Source organism: Pavona decussata, unplaced genomic scaffold, assembly GCF_977016875.1.
Source record: "Pavona decussata unplaced genomic scaffold, jaPavDecu1.1 SCAFFOLD_254, whole genome shotgun sequence".
Taxonomy (NCBI): domain Eukaryota; kingdom Metazoa; phylum Cnidaria; class Anthozoa; order Scleractinia; family Agariciidae; genus Pavona; species Pavona decussata.
In genome coordinates this window covers 207,213-232,197 of record NW_028145657.1, presented here as the reverse complement: position 1 = coordinate 232,197, position 24,985 = coordinate 207,213, and the positions used below count along the sequence as shown (strand labels likewise).

The 24,985-nt window shown below is 39.3% G+C and overlaps 2 protein-coding genes across 6 annotated transcripts; both read right to left on the bottom strand.

The window, feature by feature from the left end:
* Nucleotides 1–75: 75 nt before the first annotated feature.
* LOC146456398 (uncharacterized) lies at nucleotides 76–7,619 on the bottom strand. Of its 2 annotated transcripts, none has more exons than XM_085092802.1 (4): nucleotides 7,397–7,619; nucleotides 5,366–5,672; nucleotides 1,213–3,470; nucleotides 76–747 (listed from the first exon to the last, which is right to left on the bottom strand). In XM_085092802.1, exons 2-3 carry the CDS (start codon nucleotides 5,661–5,663, stop codon nucleotides 3,046–3,048), a joined length of 723 nt encoding a protein of 240 aa, XP_084948928.1. In that variant the 5' UTR covers nucleotides 5,664–5,672; nucleotides 7,397–7,619; the 3' UTR covers nucleotides 76–747; nucleotides 1,213–3,045. The 2 variants fall into 2 exon arrangements, with proteins under 2 accessions (XP_084948928.1, XP_084948929.1); XM_085092803.1 differs by lacking the exon at nucleotides 7,397–7,619 and adding an exon at nucleotides 6,551–6,795.
* Nucleotides 7,620–10,020: 2,401 nt separating this feature from the next.
* LOC146456397 (uncharacterized) lies at nucleotides 10,021–19,586 on the bottom strand. Of its 4 annotated transcripts, none has more exons than XM_085092937.1 (4): nucleotides 19,471–19,586; nucleotides 17,483–17,542; nucleotides 15,637–15,716; nucleotides 10,021–14,521 (listed from the first exon to the last, which is right to left on the bottom strand). In XM_085092937.1, the coding sequence occupies exon 4, from the start codon at nucleotides 14,457–14,459 to the stop codon at nucleotides 11,793–11,795; it is 2,667 nt and encodes an 888-aa protein (XP_084949063.1). In that variant the 5' UTR covers nucleotides 14,460–14,521; nucleotides 15,637–15,716; nucleotides 17,483–17,542; nucleotides 19,471–19,586; the 3' UTR covers nucleotides 10,021–11,792. The 4 variants fall into 4 exon arrangements, with proteins under 4 accessions (XP_084949063.1, XP_084949062.1, XP_084949060.1 ...); XM_085092936.1 differs by lacking the exon at nucleotides 19,471–19,586 and adding an exon at nucleotides 17,627–17,985; XM_085092934.1 differs by lacking the exon at nucleotides 15,637–15,716.
* Between the last annotated feature and the right edge of the window lie 5,399 nt (nucleotides 19,587–24,985).

Genomic DNA, 24,985 nt, shown 5'->3' with positions numbered 1-24,985 from the left:
TTAAGATAAAGAGTTTTACCAAACTGGCCAGAACTTTTGATAAAACAAAGCAGTGCTAGGTTTGATCTCCAACAGGTTTTTTTTAATATATTCATATTCATTTGGAAGAACTGTAGCTCCTGCTTTGCCATGCCTTGCCGTGTATTTCTCATGCTACAAGGTCGAGGGAGCGTTAAATCATCCGATTGCGTGGCTATTCCGGCAGTTCCTGACATCTTGCATTAAAGCTAAGAATCTCTGGGAGGGAGCAAACAAAGCGAAATCTTGACAAAGCAAAGACAAAAAGAGGGGGAAAAGCACAACAAGAGGCCGATAGAGCAAGTCATAAAATGTGACCTTTTATATTGGTTAATTTCTTTAATGACACATGTCTTTGTGTGCACTTATGAGCTGTAGTATTCTCAGACAGTCCACATATTGTACTAGAACTGATAGCGTGTTGAGGCCCAGCCTCGTCATCCAAACACACAAACCTGTTTCAGGTATTTGAATTGACAATTTGACGTCTTGCGCAACCAATGCAACCAGAGTGTGAGTTTGCTTAATAACCGGTCACCGGGTTTAAGCTAATACTAAACATGCTAAAGAGGGGTGCAAAGAATTCATAAGTAAACAACAAAAAAGGAGAGGAGACTCAGCGGAGCAGACCCCTCCGATTTCATTGCCGCGCGCACAGTACAGGTCGCACCATGCAGTCCTCACTCTCTGAAAGCTGAGATAATACAAAAGAAACTCGGATCATGTTTACTGTAGGTAGTGTCGGTCGACACTATCGGTCGGTGCTATCGGTCGACACTCGGTCGATATGTCGGCCGAGTAACGGTCCACACTCGGTTGACATATCGGCCGAGTCTCGATCGAATGTCAGCCGAGTGTCGGTCGAGAATCGGTCCAGTATCGGTCGATATGTCGGCCGATACTCAACCGACAATCGATCAACATCCGACCGATACTCGACCGATTCTCAGCTGATATCCTTCTTTTGAGGGTCTATTCATCGGCCGATAGTGTCGGTGATCTATCGGTAAACTATCGGTGACCTATCGGCGAGCTATCAGTCGACTATCGGTGAACTAACGGCGAGCTATTGGTTCCCCCGACTATAAAACTTGATAAAACTTTTTTATATCGACGTTTAAAAGTAAAATATCGACACAACATCAGTGGAGTGTCGGGCAATTAACAGCCGATATATCGACCAAGACTAATGACGAGCAATTTCCCAATTGATTCACTTCTCCCCGGGCTGTCTCTAGCAGAAATGGTCTCCCAATGTGTGCTGCATCTTTACGCCGACTTAACAAGTTGTGCCCTATCCCCGATATTAAAAAAAGGTTATTTTATGCTGTGACACTATTATGAGGCTGCAATATGTTAACATTAAAAAGCTTTTCTGGTAGATTTTAATCAAAGGCTCCTGTAAGCCAACTCGTGAATCCAGAAGTAGATAGTGGCAAGGCAGTAGTTGTGTCAAACCTTTTACTTTGTGTTGTGTTGAAGACTGAAAATTAATGTACAGGGATTAAATACCTCTTAGTAACCGAGTTCGAGGTCCGTACTGTAAATTACGGACCGGGTTTTTTTCCCGTTGATTTATGGCCCAAGTGTGAACCACGCGGGCCATAAATCAAGGGAAAAAATGAGGATCTGTAACTTACAGTACGGACCGAGAAAAAGAGGTTAGTAAAATATTTATTATATCTCTGAATCGGGCGCGCGGGAAAGGAAACTAGTTGAAGTCAACGGAAATTTAGCGGGTAGTACAGTGAAATACGTCCCGCTAAATTGACCAATCACACCGCGCGTACTGACTGAGAGATATAATAATAATCAAGAAGAAATAGGTATGATTTGAAATAAGAATGAGGTGTGAATTACACTGTTGTAAGGGCACTCGGCCCAGAGTCCGGTGGCGAGAGCAACTGTTCGAAAAATCGGTATTAGAATAGTACAAATCCGCAATCAAACCTGTAATTATTTTTGTGTTGTATTCCCAGAAGCACTCGAACATTACCAAGAAAGTTTGCGGCTTACATGTAAAAGTTTCATTTGAGATACCCGCTAGCAACGATTTTAACACCTCAATGACTTCAGACCGCCAAAGAAAAATACGCCAATGAGCACGGAACACCCTCAGACGTTTCTCCATTGTATTTCCTCCTTCCATATTGCCCGAAATCCCTAGCCTGTTGACTTGGAAATGTCTTGGACGACAATCTCGATCTGCTTCATCCTTTTATCAAGGCGCTTTTCTCGCCAAAATAAAAACGTACCAACACTGTATGCATCAGTCGAGTGTTCTTTAGTCTATTTCTTTTAATTTCGAACTCCAACAAACGAGAACTTTAGCTAAAGGAAGAGAGAAAGTTAAGCTCGCCGTGAGAGTACGCCATATCTGGTGAAAGTTTACAGCACTGCACATGAGCGAAAGTTTACAGCTGAGTGAGTGACCTGAATGGAACGAGCGAGTTACTTCATGTAAAACCACTTATATTGTTCTGAACTATCGCAGCAACTACCCTAACCTAACCTAATAGGTTTTACATCTACATCTACATTTATACATGGCAAAGGTTGCCCATCGCACCACGGTGTGCTGGTGCTGGTGTATATACTTAACACATTATTAAAAATACAGTGCTGTGAATGGTGATTATACACGTGCAGAGAAAACATATATAAATATGAAGTGCCTCTGCACGTTTTCCCCCACAGCGATAACTCGTTCTTTGCGCAAGCGCATTCACGAGTTAAAAAGTGAAGCGCGTTGAATTCATGATCAACGTTTCAACTGGGTATCGCCAGCGTTCGCTATTTACAGTTGGGAACAGGCGAGATAAGGTTGGAACCAAAAAAACACGAAGGAAGAAAACGTGACTGAAGATGAGGCGCGGGAGCAAGAAACGGGGTGACTGTGGTATGTGTTAGATCACAGGCAAGCCGAAGGACTTAAAAACAATCACAATGCTACCCGTGCAATAACAAAAAGGCAAGGTGGTAGGAACCACTAATAAGGGTAGGTGCTAGTTCCCTGCCGTTGTTGCGTCAGCCCTTAAAATGATTTTCAAATACAAGAAAAACGAAGAACACGACCAGCGCGATTATGACGCCGAAAAGCAGCAACGTCTTGCAGTGAAGCTTCATTCTCTTTCCGAGCATTACAATATTGTTGCATTTGAATTCCGATGATCCATGAGACTTCCCATGCAGCCAGAGTAAGTCTGCCAGCAGCTGGTTTACGCGTTCCAAATCACGATCTATTTTGCTGCATCTGTCAGCTTCTTGTCGAAACCTGTTTTCAAATATTCGATACTGCTGTCGTTGCTGCAGCAACTCATTGCTCCTCTTATCGAGCAGTTTTTTCATGTCTTTAGGGAGGTCTTGGGAGCTCCTTCCTCTGATCTGTTTCCACATAGAGGAGACTGGAAGGCTCACGCGCCGTCTTTGGCTAGGGTCACTATCGATTCCACCTGAATTGGCAAAGAACACAAAAAAGTAATATGATGTTTGAAAAGTGGAGAAAAAATGAAAAGGAGAACCCACCATCTTAACTATATCTTACAGGGGGGTTTAGCTTTCAGTTGTTTCAACATACAGATGGTTTTTTTTTTTCCATTTTTGAATATTATGTTTGCCATGTACCATATTTAAAGATTTTGGTATTAGTTTTACTAATTCAAATCTGGAACCTACAAAATTCATGATTTACTGATTTCAGATTTTTTGTTTATCCTTCTCATGATAATTTACAACATATCGCACAGGCTTCCCTATCTAATTCCTATTGGCGTCATCATGGTACATTTAAGAATTGGTTCATGCTTAGCGTGCGTATATCGAGTTATGCATGCAAGAGCGGGAAGTTTGGAGAGCATGCACGAGAGAAGCGTAACGCCGAGAGCAACTGCAACTTCTTGAGTACTCTCCAAACTTCCCAAGAACATCCGTAATTCGATATACACACAGCTAAAAGCATGAACCAATTCTTTTATAACATAGTGACAACAAAGTAGTGCGCGGAAAATTCTCGCAATGTCGACTGTCCAGAAAAACAAAGGTTCTTATTCGCTGATTACAAACACGCCACAATATTATGGTCTGAAGGAGAAAGTTTCATCTGAAATTGTTAATGAAAATTTGCTTCTTTGAATTAGTTTGTACAAACTAAAACTAAGCGACGGAAACCCGAGTTTGTCTGCAAGCTGCACACGTCATTTTATGGACGCAAGGACATAAGAGTTGCTCTCGATCTTACGTTGCAAGTAAGAGTTGCTTTCTGGTACGCCTCGAGCAATTCTAGATCTTACGCTTCTTTCGTGCTCTTCAAACTTTCCGCGTGCATCTATAACTCGATATAAGCACGCTAAGCATAAAGCAATTCTTATATCGATTTTACTAAAATATCCGATCCTGACAAAGTTCAATCCAAAGCCAATAACTGGTTTAAATTTCACATTCAAATAGCCCGCGGATGAAAAAGTGAGGTATGGTCCCTAAAAAACTGAATCGAAACACCTTATACATAAAAAAAGCAGTCGAGAGCCAGGCGAAAGCTACTTCTTGTCTAAAGACGTTCAGAACACAGAGGCACCCAACGGATCGTTTAGGTAAATTATCTGTTCGGAAGGCCCTTAATCCCCTACAATTTTCTAAAGGGAATTTCACCACGAACTTTCGTGATATGGGAAATTTAAGGCCTGGTGTTTTCGTATTGATAAAAATGTGGGACTTAAGGTTTTCGGGAAATGGACAAAAATGCCCTAGTAATTTCGAAAAGACTCAAGTTCCCCTAGAATGAACGAGCAGATAAAAATATTATAGCGCTGCCTAAAATGAACCTATAGAGCTTTAAAGACACTCCAGATCGCCTAAAATAACGTTTCAAAGGATCTGAGAGAAAATTGTCGTTGGGTGCCCCTGAGAACAGTCATTACGTTGATTGTTGTCACAGCCGCTGTCGCTACCAAAAATCTGAGGCCCAGTCCCTGCAAAAAGTAAATGAGTGTCGTGTGCGATACAGTACTAATGGCACAAATGGTGAACCAGATAATTTTAAAACTCTGTACGGTAAACGTTAAAGTGCTAAGATGAACCCAAGAATCTGCTCCCGTCTGGCCTCGTAGCTGATGTTGGTACAGAAACAGTACGTTGATCTAATCCTGAGGTCTTGGGTTCCATTCCCACCGAGGTAAGAATTTTTTCTTTGCTTCGTCCGTGTGGTTAACGTTCACTTGGTAATTCATGAGTTTAACTTAACTTTAACTTTCACTACAGAGCTTATCGTTGATTCACCAGCTCCAAATACGGATCACCAGAGCCGTCATTACTAATTCAGCACCTTGTTAGCTTGGATGCCCCCAGTTACCTGCGTTCTTAACCTTTCCATCCATGGTTGTGTCATTTTGTAGGTCTCTGATTTGCCTCTCTTTCTGTGCAGAATTCGTTCGCTCCCGAAGCAGCTCATTATTCAACTTCGTTATTTCTTTCTTCAGTCTTTCATTCTCCACTCGCTGGGCGTCTCTCTCTTTTCTCATCTGGTTCGTTCTACCTTCCTGGTTTGCCAAGATGATTTCTACTTCTGACACATTTTTCGAGAGGCGTTTCATACAAAGCCCTGGGCTGTCGCATTTCACGGGATCGACACAATTTTGTTCCAAAGACATACTAATCTGCTGAAAAGTGTAAAGCAACAGGAAATTATGCCATCAAATGGTCTACGTCGTAGGATATTTTCCATCAGTTTTCGATCAAAAATATCTTGAGGTAAAACTAAGTACCTTTTCTAATAGTAGTTTACAGCTGAATAGTGGTTTAAAAAGAAAAAGTAATCCATAGATTGTGTAGTCAATCGGTACTGAGCTGGGAATGGCTGTCGGTAAGGTTAAAGTGTCTCGCCTTTGCTTAATATGGGTGCTGCGGAAACATTCTAAAAAATCATGCTCACATTCTCGCTAGTAAGGCAAGATGCAATTTACATTTACATATATTAGGTCGGTAAAATCGTTGAGATATCACACCAACAATGAAGTTGAATTGTAATAAATTCACACTCTGTGCCTTGCGAAGTAAAATAAAATTTATGCATGCAAACTCTGTCAAATCTTAAGCTTTGGTCACCTAAATGTAATTTTAAGTAAACGAAAACTCATCTCTTACCCCTTACTAAATCACAACTAACTCCAATTCACTGACCCATATATGGAGCTAGCTGTGTACTAACATTTATACAGACTAGCTCGCGTACAGAGGGAGGGATTACATGATTCGTGTTTATCATAATGGATAGTAAACCTACCAACAAAAAATCGAAAAAAGAACACAAATTTTAAAAGCAAACTCTTAATTTCCAGCCTTTACATGTCAACTGAAACGATGGGCTGCACGGGAGAATGTATGGACGGCTGATAATCGCAAGTGTAGAGTCAGTAAGTAGTAGACTGACCTTATAAACGGTATCAGAGTATAATAGGTAATTAGGACAGCCGGTGGTAGAATGTATAAAGCTTCGTATGAAAATTCTAGATTGAATGCTCCTTTTTTAAGAACTTACCTTATTCAATTTCGGCCCGAACACGAGTCCAACTGAAGAAGCAATATGATAAATTTTGAGAGCGTATCCGTTGATTTGAATTTCAAATGTAATGTGTTTTCTTCATACATTCAAACTACAGAAAATATTTGGGGAAACAAGTTTAAATTTGGGGAAAACTAAAGACTAATGTTTTCGCTCCCAAAATCAATTCTGTTGTCTCTTTGAGCCCTTTTGTTAGGTTTGGAATAGAGAAACTGAAATTGCAAAATATATATATACGTGGGAGTAGAGATTTTCTGGCTTTAATTTCTCATACAAACGTCGTTTCAGTATATATTTTACCTCGTTGGCCAGATTACCCATCATGCTCTTCTACCAGGTTTTTTATTTTTCACTTTGCTTTATAACAAAGTTTGTTAATACCTTGGTTAGACTGCTTTCTTCGCTCGTATAATTATTAACATTAAAACGCTTATCAGAATTTATAAACAAAACGGCAAAATTCGTGTTTAACCGACAATATAAAAAAGAAAAATTATACCGGCCACAAGCTGAGACTACATAAAAGTACTTCTTTCTAAATCTGCACGAAGTGTATGACATATGGACAAATTACGGAGTACCTCACTCATGCTTTTTGTTTTAATCTAACTTTTTTGTATTATATTTAACTAATCGAAGTACAAGCGCTCGAATTGTTATTTTAATCTATGCAAGTGATGGCTTCATCATTTGTTTTAATGTTAGCTGAAATGTATGCAGAACGCAGCGAATTTCCCCCGTAAACAAAGAGATCAACATTTAGAACATTTTTCACGTAACGTTCTGACCGACCAAGTGAGAAAATATTAAGTTCACTCTTACCTGTGTACCACAGCAGCTTTCAAGACCTTCTAGAGCAAACGTATGCCAATTTAAACTGGGCTGTAACGGCGCCAGGATTTTAATTAGCCCAGCCAGTAGACGCGTCCTAACTGCCAAGTGTTTAACGTCCTGACAGGTGGAAAGAACTAGAAAGTATTAAGTGTGACAGAAAGACATGCAAATATCTCTATTTCTTTAATTACCATGAATATTTTCAACAGCTTTGAAAACTTGGAAACTTTATCATTTAAAGCCCTGAGAAGGTTAAAAACTTTTAAATAGCAAATTTTTAATAAAAATAAACGAAACGGCCAACCTAATTTCTTTTTCCTGCCTTAATTTATACTAAATATGTGTATTGATAATGCATAAAGGACATTATTTTATCAAAATATGGAGGAGATTTGAACAATTTCTATTGATATTGCAACAAATTAATATAACTTGTCAAGCAAATATTACAATTCACCTGCTGACATTCGAAATTGACATCTTATCACTGAGCTAAAACAGGTTTGTGAAAACATGATGGTTGGTGGCCAGCCAGTTGGATGTCAGATCTGTGGCTCGGTTAGATGGTTTGGATAATCCCAACTCGAATGAAACAACAGCTATTCACTAAAATTGCCAAGAAGAGTGACTATCTTTAAAAAAGATTATAGTTATTCCTAAACTAAGTGGATTATATGGTACCCCTGTAATTATTATATTTTTTTAGGGGGGGGGAGGGGGAGTTGGTTATCCCTCATCCCTACAATTATTTTGTGCGGTATACGTTATCCAGAAAGCCCTAACAGGGTTTCAGGCAAGTGTTTCGAGACAACGCCTCTGCCGTCTTGTTATTTTCGTGTTTGTTGAAAGGTTATTTTTCGACGGTAATCCTACGGTGGGCTAGTATTCCATCCCGGACAGGGAGGTAGAGGTTATGAAACCAAGGGGCGCTTTCCATTTGTCAGAACTAGCCAGCCAGACAGGCCACTCTGCAAATGGAATGCGTCATTTTGAAATGAAGGTGCTGTAAAACCTTTAAAAAATAATCTCTTCGAAAATGGTGCGCACTATTTTGAAGAAATTCGAAGGACTAGGGCCCCTTTTATATGGAGAAAAGTTGTCCCGGGTAGGAGACCCGAGCTACCCTGGGCGAGCCAACTTTTCCTACATTTCCTTACAAAACTTGGGGAACCGTTTACATGAGAAACAAAAAGTTGGCTTGACATGGAAAGGTGACCCGCCTAGCCGGGTCACCCTTTTTCGATGGTAGGGTCACCCTCCTAGCCGGCCCAACTTTTTTCCATATAAACACTTTGGCTCGCCTAGCTGGGTCAACTCCGCCAAGGCGAGACAATCAGAGCATGCGCGAGCGCTGTTGGCTCAGGCAAAGGGGTCAACTTTTTTCTCATATAAACGCTCGCTGAAGTTGACTCGGCTGGGAGGGTGACCCTCTTTCCCGGGACAACGTTTCTCCAAATAAACGGGGTCTAGGATAAAACTTAACCTTCAAATTGGTACATTTGGTTTACGAACCGACTGGTCTGGTCGGTCAGTTATAATGAAAAGCACCCCAAGTTAAGTTCCGGCCGATCAAGTGGGCCACCTGTGCCGGACTCGTATACAGCTTTACCTAAATCAAGCTCAGTATTCAGGGTCATTATTGCTGTGGATTAAAGTTCATTTTTGTGCAACAATTTGAAGATTTAGCATCTGAAAACGCTTGGTTTTTGTACAGTACCAGGACGGCACCTGAAGTGCGTTTCAACTGATTATTTTGAAAAACTACAGCAACTCGTTGATGTTAAAACTAATATATGACGATCTATATCTAGTCATTTACAATCGTTTGAAGAATACGTTTAATTTTTCTTTTCTTCACTGCGGAAAATAAAAAATATGGTCATTGTGCCAGTAGTCTTCAAATAAAATTAGCCTGACTTTGGTGAAGACTTGATATTATCATAGTTAATAAAAGACAATGGTTATGAGGCCTGACAAAATTCTTTGTTATATTTTTTGTTAGCATATTTGGCCTTGACCGTGCACAAACCACAATTAATTTTAAAAGTGTTAGAGCAACTGACCAATAGAAAAGTTCCTGCTAAGAATAACAAAGGTGTAGCACTATTGTTTTCAAGGCAAGGTTTCATAACCAATCCGTCAATTAAGTATGGTCTTATTCAGCTATAAAACTCTTTTAACTGACTAAAAAATTCTAATAAACAAAGAAATGGGCAAAGCAAGCATGACAAAGATATCACGCGGTTAACAAGTGGAGTAAATTCTCCCTGCTCCGACTTTAAACTTCATTGATTGTTTAACAGGTAAGCAAGTGCCACGGCACTCTGCGACCTTTCCTGGGATTTATTTGGGACCAATTGGGTGTTGCAGGTCATTAATGTTCATGCACCTTGGTGTTAGCATAGAAATCATATTTTGACGGCCAAGCAAACATTTTTCAGAACTATTTTTTGGCTTCTAGGATGCACAGTTTGCCTCACCAACAATGAACAAACAGGGGAATATTTTGTGGTAACCCTGAAATAGCACGCACGGATTTTTTTACATCGTGTAGAACGATGACTAGCCACGAGAAGAGTACCTAGCTACTAAGAAAGACCTCAAAACTCAAGCAGGTTAAATCTTGTTTTAATGAAAGAGTAACTGAAGCCAGTTTCACATCGAATTGACCAATCACAGTGACGGATATAGGTAAGCGTTACAAAAAAGAAGGGGAGTGGGCAGGAATATAAAGAGGGAATAATCAAAACTTCAGAATAAAAAACAAAGAACTAATCTTGTTTCCTAAATCCGTTGCTGGATTAAAACGAGTGTTTATATAATTTGCATAGAAATAGTATGTGCATTTATTGACGTAAGCAACGCAAACGTAGCAGTCGCCCACTACCAATTTCTTTTTAAACACCACCTTTTCCCGGAACCCCATTCTATTCTATTGAATATAGCAGAAATATGGTATTGCCATTAAAATATGTCCTGCCGGAACTCCCACTCCGTTGGCCGCCTTTTTCCTCCCACACCCCTCCTCTACCCTAAACACCAATTAAACACGAAGACAAATTGGCGGTTGCTCGCCTAAAAAACACCCCGTCATAACAGGCTGTTAGAATGGTTATATCAATCGGCCTGAAAGGGTCTGGGGTTCACGCTTAGGAATTTTCATGCGTTATTTGCTTGTGTCAACTACGCCTGTAGCAGGAAGCCATGCTCGACTTACTCAAAGAAACACGAGACAGAAGAACACTTGAGCTTGCACGATAAGTGCGATAGTTGCCTCACTGTTAGCCTGAGCGAGTAAACAAAAGCCGGCAAAGGCGTCTGCTCTGATCTCGCGGGCTACTTCACCGGCATGGAAGGTGACTTCTACGCGTGCGTGCATGCTCATGATTTCTCCTTTATTAAACCATCACTAAGCCATGAAACGGACAGCTCATAGTCCACAGAATTGTAAACATCTGAACTAAGAAGCATGGCACCGCCAAGATTCTTCAACAGTTTGCTCTGCAACTTTTCGAAACTAATTTTTGCTTTAATAGTGTGAATCACAAGAGGATAATTATAACTTTTCGGCCATTTAGAACAAGTTGGTGAAGCAACTGAAGACCGGCTAAAACTTGTGGCTAAAGTCAACGAGGTCTGTTTCACTTCCTTCGCTTTACATCTAAGTTAAAATGACAGGTCTAGCTTGTTCAAACTAATCTAACTAGTAATACGCACTTCAAATATAATATCAAATAGGTCCTATACCAATCAAAATTAATGCAGCCTTCTAATTGTCAGTACCTGCATGTTAAGTCATTGTGCACACGGTTTGAAAGAATCGAACCAAAGTTCAATTTTTGACTAAGCTAGATAAATCACCCTCCTTTGTTCAGCAAATATTGGTGGCCTACAAGCATGCACAGGTTCACTTGTCGAGGAGTCTACCCGAGAACATCTTACGTTTCCCTTGAGCTTTTCAGCATTTTGCAAGAAATGCTCGGGGAAAATCTCAAAAGAGTGGCCTACATGCCGGTAAAAACCTACACTATAATAAAAATTCTTTTGTTACAACTTACAATAGAAAATTAAGCACCCATATTAAAAATCAAAAAGTAATTTCTTTCCCACCATTCATCCCAATTGAACGTTAACTGAGCACTTCATTGTGCATAATTTCACAGCATTTTGTTTAAGTTAATTTAATGTCGTGATCGACTAAAAAAAAAAACAAAGCTTCACACATTCAGACAAAAACATAAACTGTTGTCCTTTTCCCCTACGAACCTCAAAGCAATTTTCTTAGATTGCAGATCGACATACAGTCTCTTTTGGACGTAGCTGTTGCTGCCAGTGTGACCTCATCGCAGGCGACATTAACGCATTCCGACAGAATAAAAACAATTCACAGGATAATGCAGTAATGCCCGTGTTTTCTGTCGTCGTCGCTTGAAATCGCCAGGTGATTCGACACGAAACTATTTAAAAACTGCTGAACATCCCTGTTTCCTTCTTTTTCAGCAATGCCCATCGCAGTGTCCCCATCATGGGTCCGCTTGACGATCATCTCTACTCCTTGTTTGAGTAGAGCATCAACGACGGCCACTGTACCGTCTTTGGCGGAGTAATGCAGGGCGTTCCATCCATTCTTATCGACAGCCTGCGTATCAGCTCCATGTGTCAGCAGAAAGTTGACTAGCTCAGGGTGACTGTAGCGGGAGGCGATATGTAGGGGAACTGAACCGTCTCCCGCTTGGCAGTTTAAAGGCATACCAAGCCTTTTCAGCCGCTCAATAACTTTCTCATGGCCACCTCTGCAAGCGTAATGAAGGGTATTCCACCCCTCATTGTCAACCTCGTAAATGTTGCCACCCCGCTGCAGGAGACAGTCAATAATGTGATTTTGTCCTCTTAATCCAGCACAGTGTACTGCAGTGATACCTTTTTGTGTCTTCTGGTTTGGATCTATTCTATTCTCCAGAAGTGTTTCTACCACTGTAACATGGCCCTCAAGGCTCGCTAAATGTAACGCCTTCCACTCCTCGTTGTCAGCAGCATCTTGATTAGCCCCACGCGACAAAAGGGGGACTATTGCTTCGCTTTGTCCTCCTTTAGCTGCCAGAAGCAATGGAGTTGAATTTTCGCTGGTTAGACAGTCTACCTCTACGCCCAGTTCCAAGAACAGCTCAAGAATAGCCACATGTCCATGGTAGCTTGCGATGTGCAGTGCATTCCATCCAACGCTGTCACGAACATGTTCATCAGCTCCCTTAGAAAGAAGTAGCCGGACTGCGTCTGGCTGGTCGTGTATCGTGGCAATGTGAAGAGGCGTTTGCCCATTATTTGTCTTAACATTGGGATCTAAACCGAGCTCGAGTATTGTTTCTAAAGCGATGACATGTCCATTTTGACAGGCAAAGTGTAACACGTTCCAGCCTTGGTCATCGACCGCGTTAAGATCGGCTCCTTTTGATACAAGAAGGTTAAGAGCACTTGCATGTCCGTTAAAAGCTGCCGAATGTATAGGCACGAGACCATTGTCTGCTTGAACATTTGGCTGCATTCCGTAGTTTAGTAATGATTCGATCAAGTCCGCTTGTCCTCCTTGGCTCGCAAAATGAAGCACAGTCATTCCTTCTTTATCAACAACATTTAAGTGACCACCTTTAGAGAGCAAATACTCAATGCATTGTTTATTCCCACGCAAAGCTGCAACGCCAATCGGAGATAAACCAGAGAAAGTTTCAACGTTGGGTTCGATTCCCCTGTTAAACAATTTCTCCACAACTGACAGATTACCTCCTTTGCAGGCATGGTGCAAAGCAGTCCATCCTTGATTATCCTGAACTAAAAGATCTGCATTCTGTGAGAGAAGAAACTCCAAGACATCTGAGTGACCATGTCGGGCTGCAATGTGCAACGGAGTAATTCCTAACACTGATTTGGCATTGAGATCAACTCCTTGATTTATAATTGATTCCATAACACGCATAGGCAGGCGACCACCTTGACTTGCGTAATGCAACACTGTCCAAAGTTCCGTATCAGTGCCCACCAGGTCTGCACCTTTCCTCATCAGATACTTCACCACTTCAGATTGGCCGTAACGAGCTGCGATGTGTATAGGGATCGTACCATGGTTCGTACGAACGTTGACGTCCACTCCTGCTTTGATAAGTGCTCTAATTACCGATACATGGCCTCCCAAACTAGCAAAATGCAAGGCGGTCCACCCAAATTTATCACAAGAGTTTGGATTGGCTCCTTTAGAAATCAAAAACTCTACCACGTTTGGATGTCCATGGCAACCTGCAATCATTAGAGGAGTGCAACCGCCGTTTATTCTAGTGTCTGCCTCCATTCCAGTTTTTAGAAGCGTCTCCACGACTTCAACGTGACCATTCTGGCAGGCTGAATGCAGCGCGTTCCATCCGTCTTTGTCGACGACCTCGACATCAGCCCCACAAGAGATGAGAAAGTCCACAGCTTTGGAATGGCCATTTCTCGCTGCTGTATGGACTGGAGTTGGACCATTCTTGAGTGGCACGTTTGATTTAATTCCGTGCTTGAGAAGAACTTCTATAACAGGAACATGGCCACCTCTGCTTGCCAAAAACATCGCATTCCTGCCATTTCCGTCCACAACATTTCCATTGCAGCCAAAGGTGAGAAGAAGGTCCACAGCATTGTCGTGGCCGTTAGAGGCAGCGAGGTGCAGTGGGGTTGCCCCAGTTTTGGATTTGACGTCGGGATCCGTGCCATGAACTAATAAAAGTTGCATGACAGTCACATGTCCACCAGAACTGGCCCAGTGTAAGGCAGTCCACCCCTCTTCGTCCACAGAATGAGGATTGGCTCCAAGGCAGAGGAGATACCTGACAGTGTCTGGGTTTCCATAACGCGCAGCTATGTGAATGAGAGCCATGCCATGCGCTTTTGCGTTAGCGCCGACTCTTTTGATTGCTAATCGTTCAACAGTTCTTACGTCACCGTATTTGCATGCATTCCACAGTCTTGATAAGGTTCTTTTGTTTGCCTGGATTACTCCTCCATCATGGTATCCTGTCACCATTATTCAGTGACATTGCATGCTTCTCGGCTCCTTCTTTGTGTTTACATTCCGTGTAATGGTACCTGCAAAGCACGGAGAAAAGTATTTTGATAACTGAAATACCAAACTTATCGGCTCAAGTTCAAAATTGGGTGCGTTGCTAAATTCGTTTTGAAAAATGTTGCAAAACAAACAAAGTAAACGTGGAGAGGATGAGAGGATTCTTTCCATAGACCTTTGTCATGATGATTTAACGTTTTTACGTGGCCAGATAACGAAAAACCATTGTTTCATTGTTAGATTAGTAAAACGGTCACGAACATGGATATAGTTTCGTTGAGTCTGAGAATTTTATAGTCATTTGAATTATAACTCACAAGTTTTGCTCTTCTTCATACAAACGTGTGCAAAATTTATGAATTTACGGAACTACATCTTCGCTATTTTAAAAGACAAGCCTCTCAAAGTTATTCTACGTGCACAATTTTTATTACCGGCAATTTGGTTTTTAATTATTGTTTTTTTAAACATTGAGCCTTTGTAATAGTAAGAAACACATTGGGCTATCGCCGGTTTTCTCGAAAAACTACCACCAATCGACGATAAACGAAATTGAAAATACTTTTCGAAGCCTAAAACTGTTCGGATGTTTGAGAAGCAGACCTCGTGTGATTTAGTCCTTTTAAAAATGGCTCTTTTGTTTTGAATGTAAAATGTTGCTCGCATCGCGTCGGGGTTGCAATGGCGTATTTCTTCTGTGGGCTAAAGACCTTTCTATCTTCCTTACGCTGAAGCGGATACCAAACGGTCAAGTGATGATGGCTAAGATATGGATCTTTTCTGCTTGAAATCTGCATGATAAAGAGAAAAATACTTCGAAATGAAGAATTCCTAACGTTTACAGGTTTGTTTATCTCGTCATAAAATATGCACCCCGCGAGGACATAAATTGAATTGGATTATTTTTTGCTGTAAAGTCAAGAAATATTTACTTTTGCTATTGGTAGTTGTTTCCGACTGATTTTTATCATGACTTGCGTTGATGTAGTCACGAGAAGCAAAACTACTCCGACTCTTGCAGCGAAAGATAGCTCTCTTTTGTTTAATAGTCCGTGCAATTCAACTCACTTCCAAGAATATTAATGCCACGACTTGCTAACGACTACAATGAAATTAGCCTTGACCAAATCAATTTTACTTTGCAAATAACCTGTAAGCCACCTTGCAGATCGTACATTTACGCCCACGGTCAAATAAACGGAAAAAGGCCTCGTGACCCTAAAACGGAACAAAGGTTTTTGAAGCAAAGAAAATTAACAAGGGCTCTTCATATATACAATTAAGAGAGTATCAGACACCTTGGTGTCATTTAATCACCAAGAAATGGAGAAGTAACGATGCAAATACCATTTCAGTTGAATAGGTGAATTCTAGACAAATCGAACTGCTTTCATTAGTCAGTGTCAGGTAAGATGAAGAAAATTAACGCTATGCTTTACCTTCCTACTTCTCAAATGTCAAATGTCATAATGTTGAAAAGTACTATGGCTTTTTGTGGTTTTGTTAAAACGACGTAAATCTCAGGGAAATTATTTTCACCTTTGTTGAATTTTTCGAACCTGTTCTTAATTTCCCCTAGGTACGTTTTATTGTCACGAAAAACTAAAGGAATAACTAAACACGGACATCCGGCCTAACACAAGCCATATTTTTTTTCTCATTTTTGCGAGACAACAAAATAAAGCTCCCCGATGAAATATCGCTGAGAAAAGGAATTAAATTGCTTGAAAAATAATGGAGAAAACTATTCTGAAAAGACACAGCGTAATTATAATTGTATTGAAAATACTAAGTTAAGTTCACATCCAGGCTTAGACCAATTAGAAACAAGATGCCAGGAGTAATTGCAGTTTGAGATAATGGCAAGTTTTTCGCCGACATTTGTATTTGTAATGAAGAGTCAATAGGTCTTCGAAAAGGCGCTTATGAATGTGTTTATCATTTCGAACGAAGCAATAATATTGAAAAGATCGTCTCTTATGATACAGTGAGGAACAAGCCAAAGTAATATTACATCTTGAACAACTGATTTTGATAGCATTTTTTTTACGGGCAAAGAGGACCAATTTATACGCTTATCCCTGACATGGCTTATTTTGGTTGAGTCTTGCCATTACATTGACAGTTCAAAGAAGCTAAAAACGTTTCAAAAGAGAAAAAAATACAATATGTTTGCAAAGCTAAGCCTATAAACTGACACAACCCGAGTACAACGCTATAAACAGCCATAATTTCTTTCGATCCAAAATAGTCGTTCCTTTCTTACCTCCAGTTCTTGTATCAGGCGTATTTTTTCAAGCAAGCGCACCGCGTTAATATTTTCAGTCAACAAAAATTCAACTAAACTAATTTATGCAAACAGGGATAAATCAAAATGGCAGGTCTTCGCTTTATTTACACAGAAATCTTTGCAGGCGTTCTGCATTCATTTTTACCACTTTCGCCAATAATAGTGGATTACAATTTAGCAACTCTGAGATATTCATGATCGTGTGTTCTTTGCAATAACAATTTGTGCTTGGAAAATGGCAATTTCCTGTCTTTGAAGTAAACCGAACTCTGTCAAAATGGGCAATTCTACTTATGCGATGATTATATCTTCCGTGAATCTGAAATAACTATAATGTGGAACGAAACTGGTCTCTATTCCTTATTTTACGCTGATTTTGCGAAAATGTTTAGGGAGATTTTTCAAGCACGAGTTTTTCTCTTGGTTTTTTTTTAGCAATGAGAAGGATGTCATAAAACAAATCGTTTAGTGAAAGGGCATCGGGTTTGTTTTTAAGTGTGTGAAATGCGATTTTTTTGTCGTATTCAGTGGAACGTCAATACCTGCTCAGCTGCAATAAAGCTGAAGAAAACATAAAACCCAATCTCCTTGGATTATAGTACAACAAGTGCCCCCCAAGTAAAAAGGAATAATATTATAGTTCTATTGACAGGATTGCAAAGCGAAAAAATAGTACTTAACGAGAGTAGCATACCTTTCTGTGCAATAAAACAGCCACTGAATTTCCAGAAGGACTCCCCGTGCTTCAAGTTCCCTACGAAAGCACACAAAATGCAAAATTACCAAAAATATAAACAAAAAGTTTGACGCAGCGGGAAAACGCGGATAGCCCACTAACCGCCAGAAAGTAACGAGAATCCTTTGTGCAGAGCAGGTGAAATCCTATTGAAACGCTGTACTGTGTCCTTAAGGACGTGAAAATCGACACGTCCGCGTTCTCAAGGGCTTTAGCCAGTACCCATCTACGCGTTTTTTTGTCCAAATTGAGCCGTTTTGATAGTTCTCGACTTTGGCAATTCTTACCTTTGTATGAATATTAACAACTTGCACTGACTTTGTGAGGTATGCATAATTTATGGTTTTGGGCGCAAAATATCGGGTACACAAAGCGCTTTCGCTAGCATTCTTGAACACAAGAGTATTTATGGCCAACGCTTTATTTTTCTCTTTTTATCGATTCCTGAATTTGTTTTCCAGTTGACGTGAGCATGGTCAGTGCCCTCCTGAAACAAAGTAATTGGAACTCCGAACTCACGGCTTTCCATAATTTTCTTGTGGACTAATTGCATATTACAATAATTTGTTAATCAAAAGAATATACACGTTTACTTATTAATTCTCTTTCAAATTCACTTCGGAATTATATCATGATACCATCTTGACTTCAGCACTAAACGTCATTTATTAGCGAACGAGCTGAATAGGTACAAAAAATCCTTCTCCACTGAAGGTTTAATCTGGTGTCGTCTTCGCGTTGGACTACATAGACCAAGGAATAATTTATTTATGACAAATAAATCTGTAGACCTTCCTTGAAAATAATTTTCGTAATATTTCTTCTCGAAATAGCTTTCATCCATAACATTTACCAAGCAAGATAACGTCGATGTTTGCCTATGGAGAACAAGTCAACTCTCGGCGGACTGAAAAAGATTTATCGGAAGAGATAAAAAATGAAAATAAGAAAAAAAAACAGGCATTTGGTCGAACCTGACTGTTAATCAGTGCATGGATTATGATATTTCTTTTACTTTTTTCTTGTTTTCTTCTGCAGTGTTAAAATCATACGCAATTTGCTTGGCATTTCTATTGGAAGTTCAGTGCTTTTCACCGATAATTTTATCCTGCAGGTTTGTAGGTTAATACGGCAATGCGCAATCTCGTTGGCATGTCAATCGGCCCTCGCGTTTTTTACCAATACAATATAGAAACCCAGATTGTCTCAAACTGTACGATTTCCAAATCATCTGATCCAAGATTTTGAAGCCTCTACATCCGTAGCAAATTTCATTTTCTCAATGAGGTACTCCCACCCTGTAGATATGTGCAACACCTTTACCTTCCGCTGCTTGGGTCTTAGTTTAGAACCAATAAAATTGGGTAGAGTGTCAGGCCTCTAAATTGAATTATCTAATAGATTTTTCATTGCATGTCAATTCAGTAAATTAAAATTGACATTACGTAGTTCCATTAAAAAGGTTATTCTGACAGTACAAAGAAATATGTTGCTGGAACTCATCTTAATCATTCATTCCAAAAGACATTCGGCCTGTCAAACTGAGCAAGGCAACTGCGATTCTTGTCATGTAAGAGCACACTAATTTTCAATGTGAATGAAATATCGTGAATCTATTGAAATAATTGAATCCTGTTTATTTTTTACTGGCCCTATTTTCCTTTTATCACAAATGCGTTTCGCATACAGTTTTCACTCTCGCAGATCAAAACCTTTCTATGAAATCTCAAGTTACGTCTGACACTAAAGAATACGAATTTCAAATTGCTGATATTGTGTTTGAATTCAGCCACCCTCGAACTGAACGAAAACAACATTTTCCATTTGCTAAGCTGCAAAAGTCGAGTTGGCGAAAGAGTCCAATTTCAGTGCGCTATATATCAAAATAAGGTCCCGTGCATGAGATTAAAATGATTTCCTTCGTCAGGCAATACGGGTTTTCTCACCTTGTAAACGCCGTGTAAAATTCCTCCCGCCTTCAATACGCTTAATTTTGTCACGAGAGACAAGTTGTCGGCTTTAGCATAACTTAAAACCACAATCTTAGTAATTAATGCACGACGAGGAAATGTGGCGACAGGTGAATACATGCTATTATGCTGAACTGATAATTAATACAGTTTCGTCACAATTATACCGAGAACGAGTAATCACGAGCGCCGAATACAAGATCGTCGGATTAATTCGTTAAGAGTCGGCGGTCTTCCTAATCGAAGTCCATTATCCGCAAAAGATAACGCGCCATCACAGCTATGTTGCTTAACCAACTGACAGAATATGTTGCTGAATAAAACTGAAACTCAAAGGCATTTGTTTTCTCACGGCGGAAAACTATACAGAGAGAGAACTTTCTCCACATGACACGATTTATGCGCTGGCTAAAATCGGGCCTTAGGGTCGAAAAAATAATGAAACAGGGTAAAAAAAAAATTGAAAAATACAGGACACATTGTTGCAAGCCTCTTGGAGTAAAAAGCAGGTAGCTTGATTTAACTAGGTTCGAAAGGGTTTTTCATTGTTGTAGCGCCTGTGAAATAATAAAAGGTTACAAAAAATTGACACTCTGCCAATAGCCCGCACTGCACCTATTTCAGTCCTTTAAATCTTAGGTTTAACTTACTTTAAAACTGAGGGAGCTAGGCGATTTGTATGCAGCCAACAGTCAAGTGCCATAATCAACAAGCTATTTAAACATTACCTTCAATAGGCGCGTTTACACTCCCCTAGATGTCATGGACTGTGCAATGAAATCGAAGGAGGTAAGAGGTACCTGCACATGAACCACCAGCCGTGCTTTTGCGGTTCGCCTTACACAGCTACAGTCATTTCAACTAACGTTGTCGGTTCAAAGCACGAAGCTAAAAGACAAGACCGAAAGTTTACGTGGGATTTTTATGAATAAATTCATCAAAATCAGTCATGTCTGGAGAAAACAATAGGTTGTAATTAGCAGTACAATGACCTGCACGTGCAGGGATGATTTTGATGAAATTACTCATAAAAAATAATCCCACAAAACATCGCGGTCTTGTCTTTTAGCTTTATTTTGATCCGACAACGTTAATTGAAATAGCTGTATACAATTAGTAGCAAAAGTCCTTGAGACGTCGTTACTCGTACGCGCAATATTTCGTGTCCCGTGCCCCGTGCCCAGTCTCTATCTACACCCCCACCCTACCCCCCTTTCAATGTTGCCTTATTGGGGACAACACTGAAGTGTGGGGGGGGGGGGGGGGGAGGGTTTACACGAAATGCCCGGCTCTACGTTGTGACTCGGGCCAATATTTGCTATTTAGGGGTGGATTTTTGGCTATAGTGTCCCATCAATTTTGCGGCTAATTCTAGCAGTCGACCTTTCTAGATAGTCGAGTGGGCGGGTAAATCACGCAAGCGAAGCTGAGCGATACAAGTTTGTCTCTTTCTTAGCTCACCCTCTACTCGACTATCAAGAAAAGTACTGCTTACCGTCTAGGTTCATCTTATCACTCCTTAAACTTTTTATTCTTCTTTACAGATCATTCCGGTTCCTTAAAATATGCCGCCACTTTATTCTTTTCTGACCAAATAACAATGCTTGTATTCAACCCGATCATCTTAAGCATGCAGTCTTCCGTTTACTGCATGAAATCTTACTACCGTTATTTCCTAAGTATGGACAACTTATATTTATCGCCCACGCCAATTCAGAGGATAAGTTATAGACGTCTTACACTGTATATGTAAGTCTATGAAGTATTACTACTTTGACCAATTGACCAAAAGAATATGAAGCAGGGTGTCTGCCTTAAAAGGATGTCTTGAATTTTCTCAGTCAGTTCTCTTGTCTCAGTTATAATACAGTACAAAATGTTAACAAATTGCTTAGGGGACGCATTCTTCGTTAAATTCCGGTTCAAACTGCACTTGGTAACTATGGTGACCACTTGGTGGTTTCAGTTCTCATTTTAGTATACAAATGAATTTTAATAATAGACATTCGCAGGAGAAAAGTAGACTCAAAAGATAACGGTGAATATTGTAAAAGAAAGTCCGAGAAGTACACGTCTGTACCGATACTGATCAATAAAACTCTCACAAAACGTTTCTTTATTGTGTCTTAATATCGCCGTTTGATAGAATCTTGTTAGGTCGCAATTTATTACCGCGATTTTCCTTTCAACCCACCTTGTCAGCCGCAAATACCTAACAAGATTTACAGTCCGTTAAGGTTGTGTGAAGTGGTTGGAGTAAATCAACTAGAAGCTAAAGTAAGCTGATAAATGAATGATTAATTTATCAATTCTTATTGCGATGAATTACCGTCCAGTATACTTTAACTCGACATTGATTTGTTACGATGGAAATAAAAATTAATAATAGTTTCTTTCAAGGCTTTTGTTAGGATGCAAAATAAAAATTAATAATCGTTTCAAGGCTTTTATATTGCCTTCATATCTTTAAGCCTTCTTTCCCCTCTTATATTCCGTGTGTAAAAGCATTATTTAAAAGTCGATAATGCCCCACGGAAAAGACAAGAGTCAAGTAAAAATACGGTTTCATTTTATTCCAAATCAATGAAAGCATTTTCATTTAGTTAGTGATATTGGACAGCTCTGAAAAATTGCGTTCTGAAGCAATACAAGCAAACCACTCACTGTGTATGCCGTAAAAATTATCACTAAATAACCCTCACATGACAAGGTACACAAAGCTAGTAAGCATTTTCTCTAAAAACAATTTTTAATGTTTAAATCGATTTATAGCGTCTAAGATAAATAGCGAGAATGAAGAGAAATAGGGTCATATTTTGATTATTATTTATTTCGCCCTAAAGGTTAAATTATTCCTTTCTGTGGTTGTCTGAAATTGCATCATTCATGAGTCAATATCATGATTCCGTAGAATCCGTTATTTCCTACCAGAAGTCCTTCCCAAAATAATAATCATTCCCCTGCCCTTATTTGGCTCAATTCCTCTATTTGCTTGATAAAAACTGTAAAACAAATCCAAAACCGACTTATTTCATTTGTGTCATTATTTTGTGCACGCTGCATGGAACTCATTTTTTTTTTTTAAATTAGATAACATAATTTGCTAAAGCGACTGTTGTCAGTGTCTCATCATTAATTTTAATCTCACGACGTGCTTTTATTTAAATTTTCCCTGAACGCTCAACAAGCCATATAAACGTATATAAAGTGCATATTTTGACCCACGAAGATAATTGTTGAGGACACAATAAAGTTGAAGATTTATGACGCGGTTTGAGAGAAGTAATTGGGTTCGTTTGATCTTCGTGTGCTTCCTGCAAAATGGACATGCTTCCTCGCTTTTTGTGCAATTATCATGTTTTTACTGATTCGATTAGGAAACACGCATTATTAAAGAGTGAATCTGAATAAGTGATGTCAGTGGCCAGACCATTCCGTTCAAACTATTTGAGACTACTATAGCGCATAAAGTAGGGTTTGTAGTAAACATATATAACGTCAGACTGTGTTGGTTCAGATTTTCATGCACTCTTATCTCTAATTAGGAGAAACAAATATGAGAAGTAAAATGAGGATCTTGATTGAGGTGCTGGAATCTCACTTGTCAGTAGTATATTTTCATCCATTTCTGAGCCAAAAGTTAGTTTTAAGGGAGGTTCCTCTTGGCTGCCTGTTAAATGCGCAACATTTTTCAGCTGAGGCAAAATTTTGGACAATTTCAGCTGTCAGTAAAGACGCATATACAGACCCTCTAGGATCCCTTCTTCATTGAAATAATGAATAGCTGAAATTGCATTTTACAGGCTATGGGTGTTTCTGGCATCGTAAAGTATTTAAGAGACAAAGAAGAATTTTTGTGTGGTGGAATGGTGTTCAGGCAGCCTTGTTAATGTAGAATGTCCAATGATATTGCAAATTTGATTATTTCGGCTCACAAAAATGCGAAGCATGTCAATTTGACGTCTTGTTGGCCAAACACACCGCCTTAATGCATAGGCCCATATCTTTCCTGTTTTAGCGAGTTATTTTTGTTACTTTTAAAATTACTCAGTTGGACATTGAGATCTAACTTAAAGGGAAACAAACAAAATAAGGAAAAAAAACATTCCGTATGAAAGACTACCAGACAGAAATGGAATTTTAAGATTCCAGACTTTCTTTTAGATCAACAACGTTAAAACTATTTCTTGATTCTCGAATTAATCTAAATTTTGAATACAGAGCTTTCAGAAATCATGAGTTGCTGCATTTTCCATGGCCTCAAACTATAATATTGATGTTTCAGTTCTTTTCAAGATTTAGTTTGTGTGGAATTAAATATCGTGACATAAGCGGGCTAAGTACTACTGAGGACGATTGTAAAATTCCGTAAAAGATGCACTTATATACAAACGTAAAACGATTACGCATACTGACTGTCTAGTGAAAATCGTCTGGTGAAAACGTTCGACACAATATTAAAATTTTAAAACTAAACAAGAACTGTTACTCAAATTTGCTTAAGACAAACCAGAGAAAAAACATGTCAAGTGTTTCGTTTGGAGTTGTAAATCTGTTTGAAAAATGCTTCATTGGGGACGTTTTTACGGCAATATACAATTCAACAGAAAAGTACATTTCTTTCACTACGGTCAGCTTAAATTTTGTTTACTTAGAAGGCATTGACTACAAAAGAGCCAAACGGCAAAAAAAAAAAAAGCTGGAAAATTTGAGTTCTTCCCATGGTTTATTCTGAAAAAACCGTGTTTACACACGTCACCAATGATCCATTGTCCGTTTTACGTATGTTAAGTTTTTTTTCCTTTCTGATAAAAGACTGTATTGATTTAAGCATATTAAAGCCAATATCACATTCATTGCACATGTAAAAGACTAGATGTTCAATGTGCTAATGCACCAATACCATCACTGAGACGATGCACCCTTTCATAAAGCATTCTTCGTTCCAACATATTACTCAACACAATTCATTTTACAAGAAAGTTTAATTTAGTTAAAATACTCAAACAAAAACTCAAAATTTTCAATAATCCTTGTAAGTAGCAGTAGCAAAAGTATGTATCGTGGCAATTTCGTGCCCTCTGTTTAAAAAGGAACTATTTAAAGTGGTTTTAATAATCAAGTGACGTAGTTTTTCGTTATCATTAACTTTGCCTGCTAGGAAACTGAGTGCATAACTACTTTTAACTATTTATTTCTTCCTAAACTGTCTTCCTTTTTGCTAAATCATGTCAACACTATTTGCGTACATATTTTTAATACCTCAACACGCAGTGAACACGTCATAAAGATCATAGGCATGAGATGTCATATCGAAACTTAGGCGTTTTTCAGTTTTCGTGCATTTCTCACGCAAAGAAATTCTGTTAGTATTTTGCTTTGTTTCTCTTTGTTTTTTATTTTCATTTTCCCATGCATATTGCTTTTAGGAAAGGTTTGAAAAAAATATCAAAACTAAATCAACATTAAAATTTTTGTTTGGCAGTATTTA

Coding starts and splice junctions, on each gene's coding strand:
- LOC146456398 (XM_085092802.1), bottom strand. CDS start 5,663: ATGTCTTTGGAACAAAATTGTGTCGATCCCGTGAAATGCGACAGCCCA. Junction 3,471..5,365: donor TGGAAAGGTTAAGAACGCAG/GTAACTGGGGGC, acceptor TTGCCAATTCAG/GTGGAATCGATAGTGACCCT.
- LOC146456397 (XM_085092937.1), bottom strand. CDS start 14,459: ATGGTGACAGGATACCATGATGGAGGAGTAATCCAGGCAAACAAAAGA.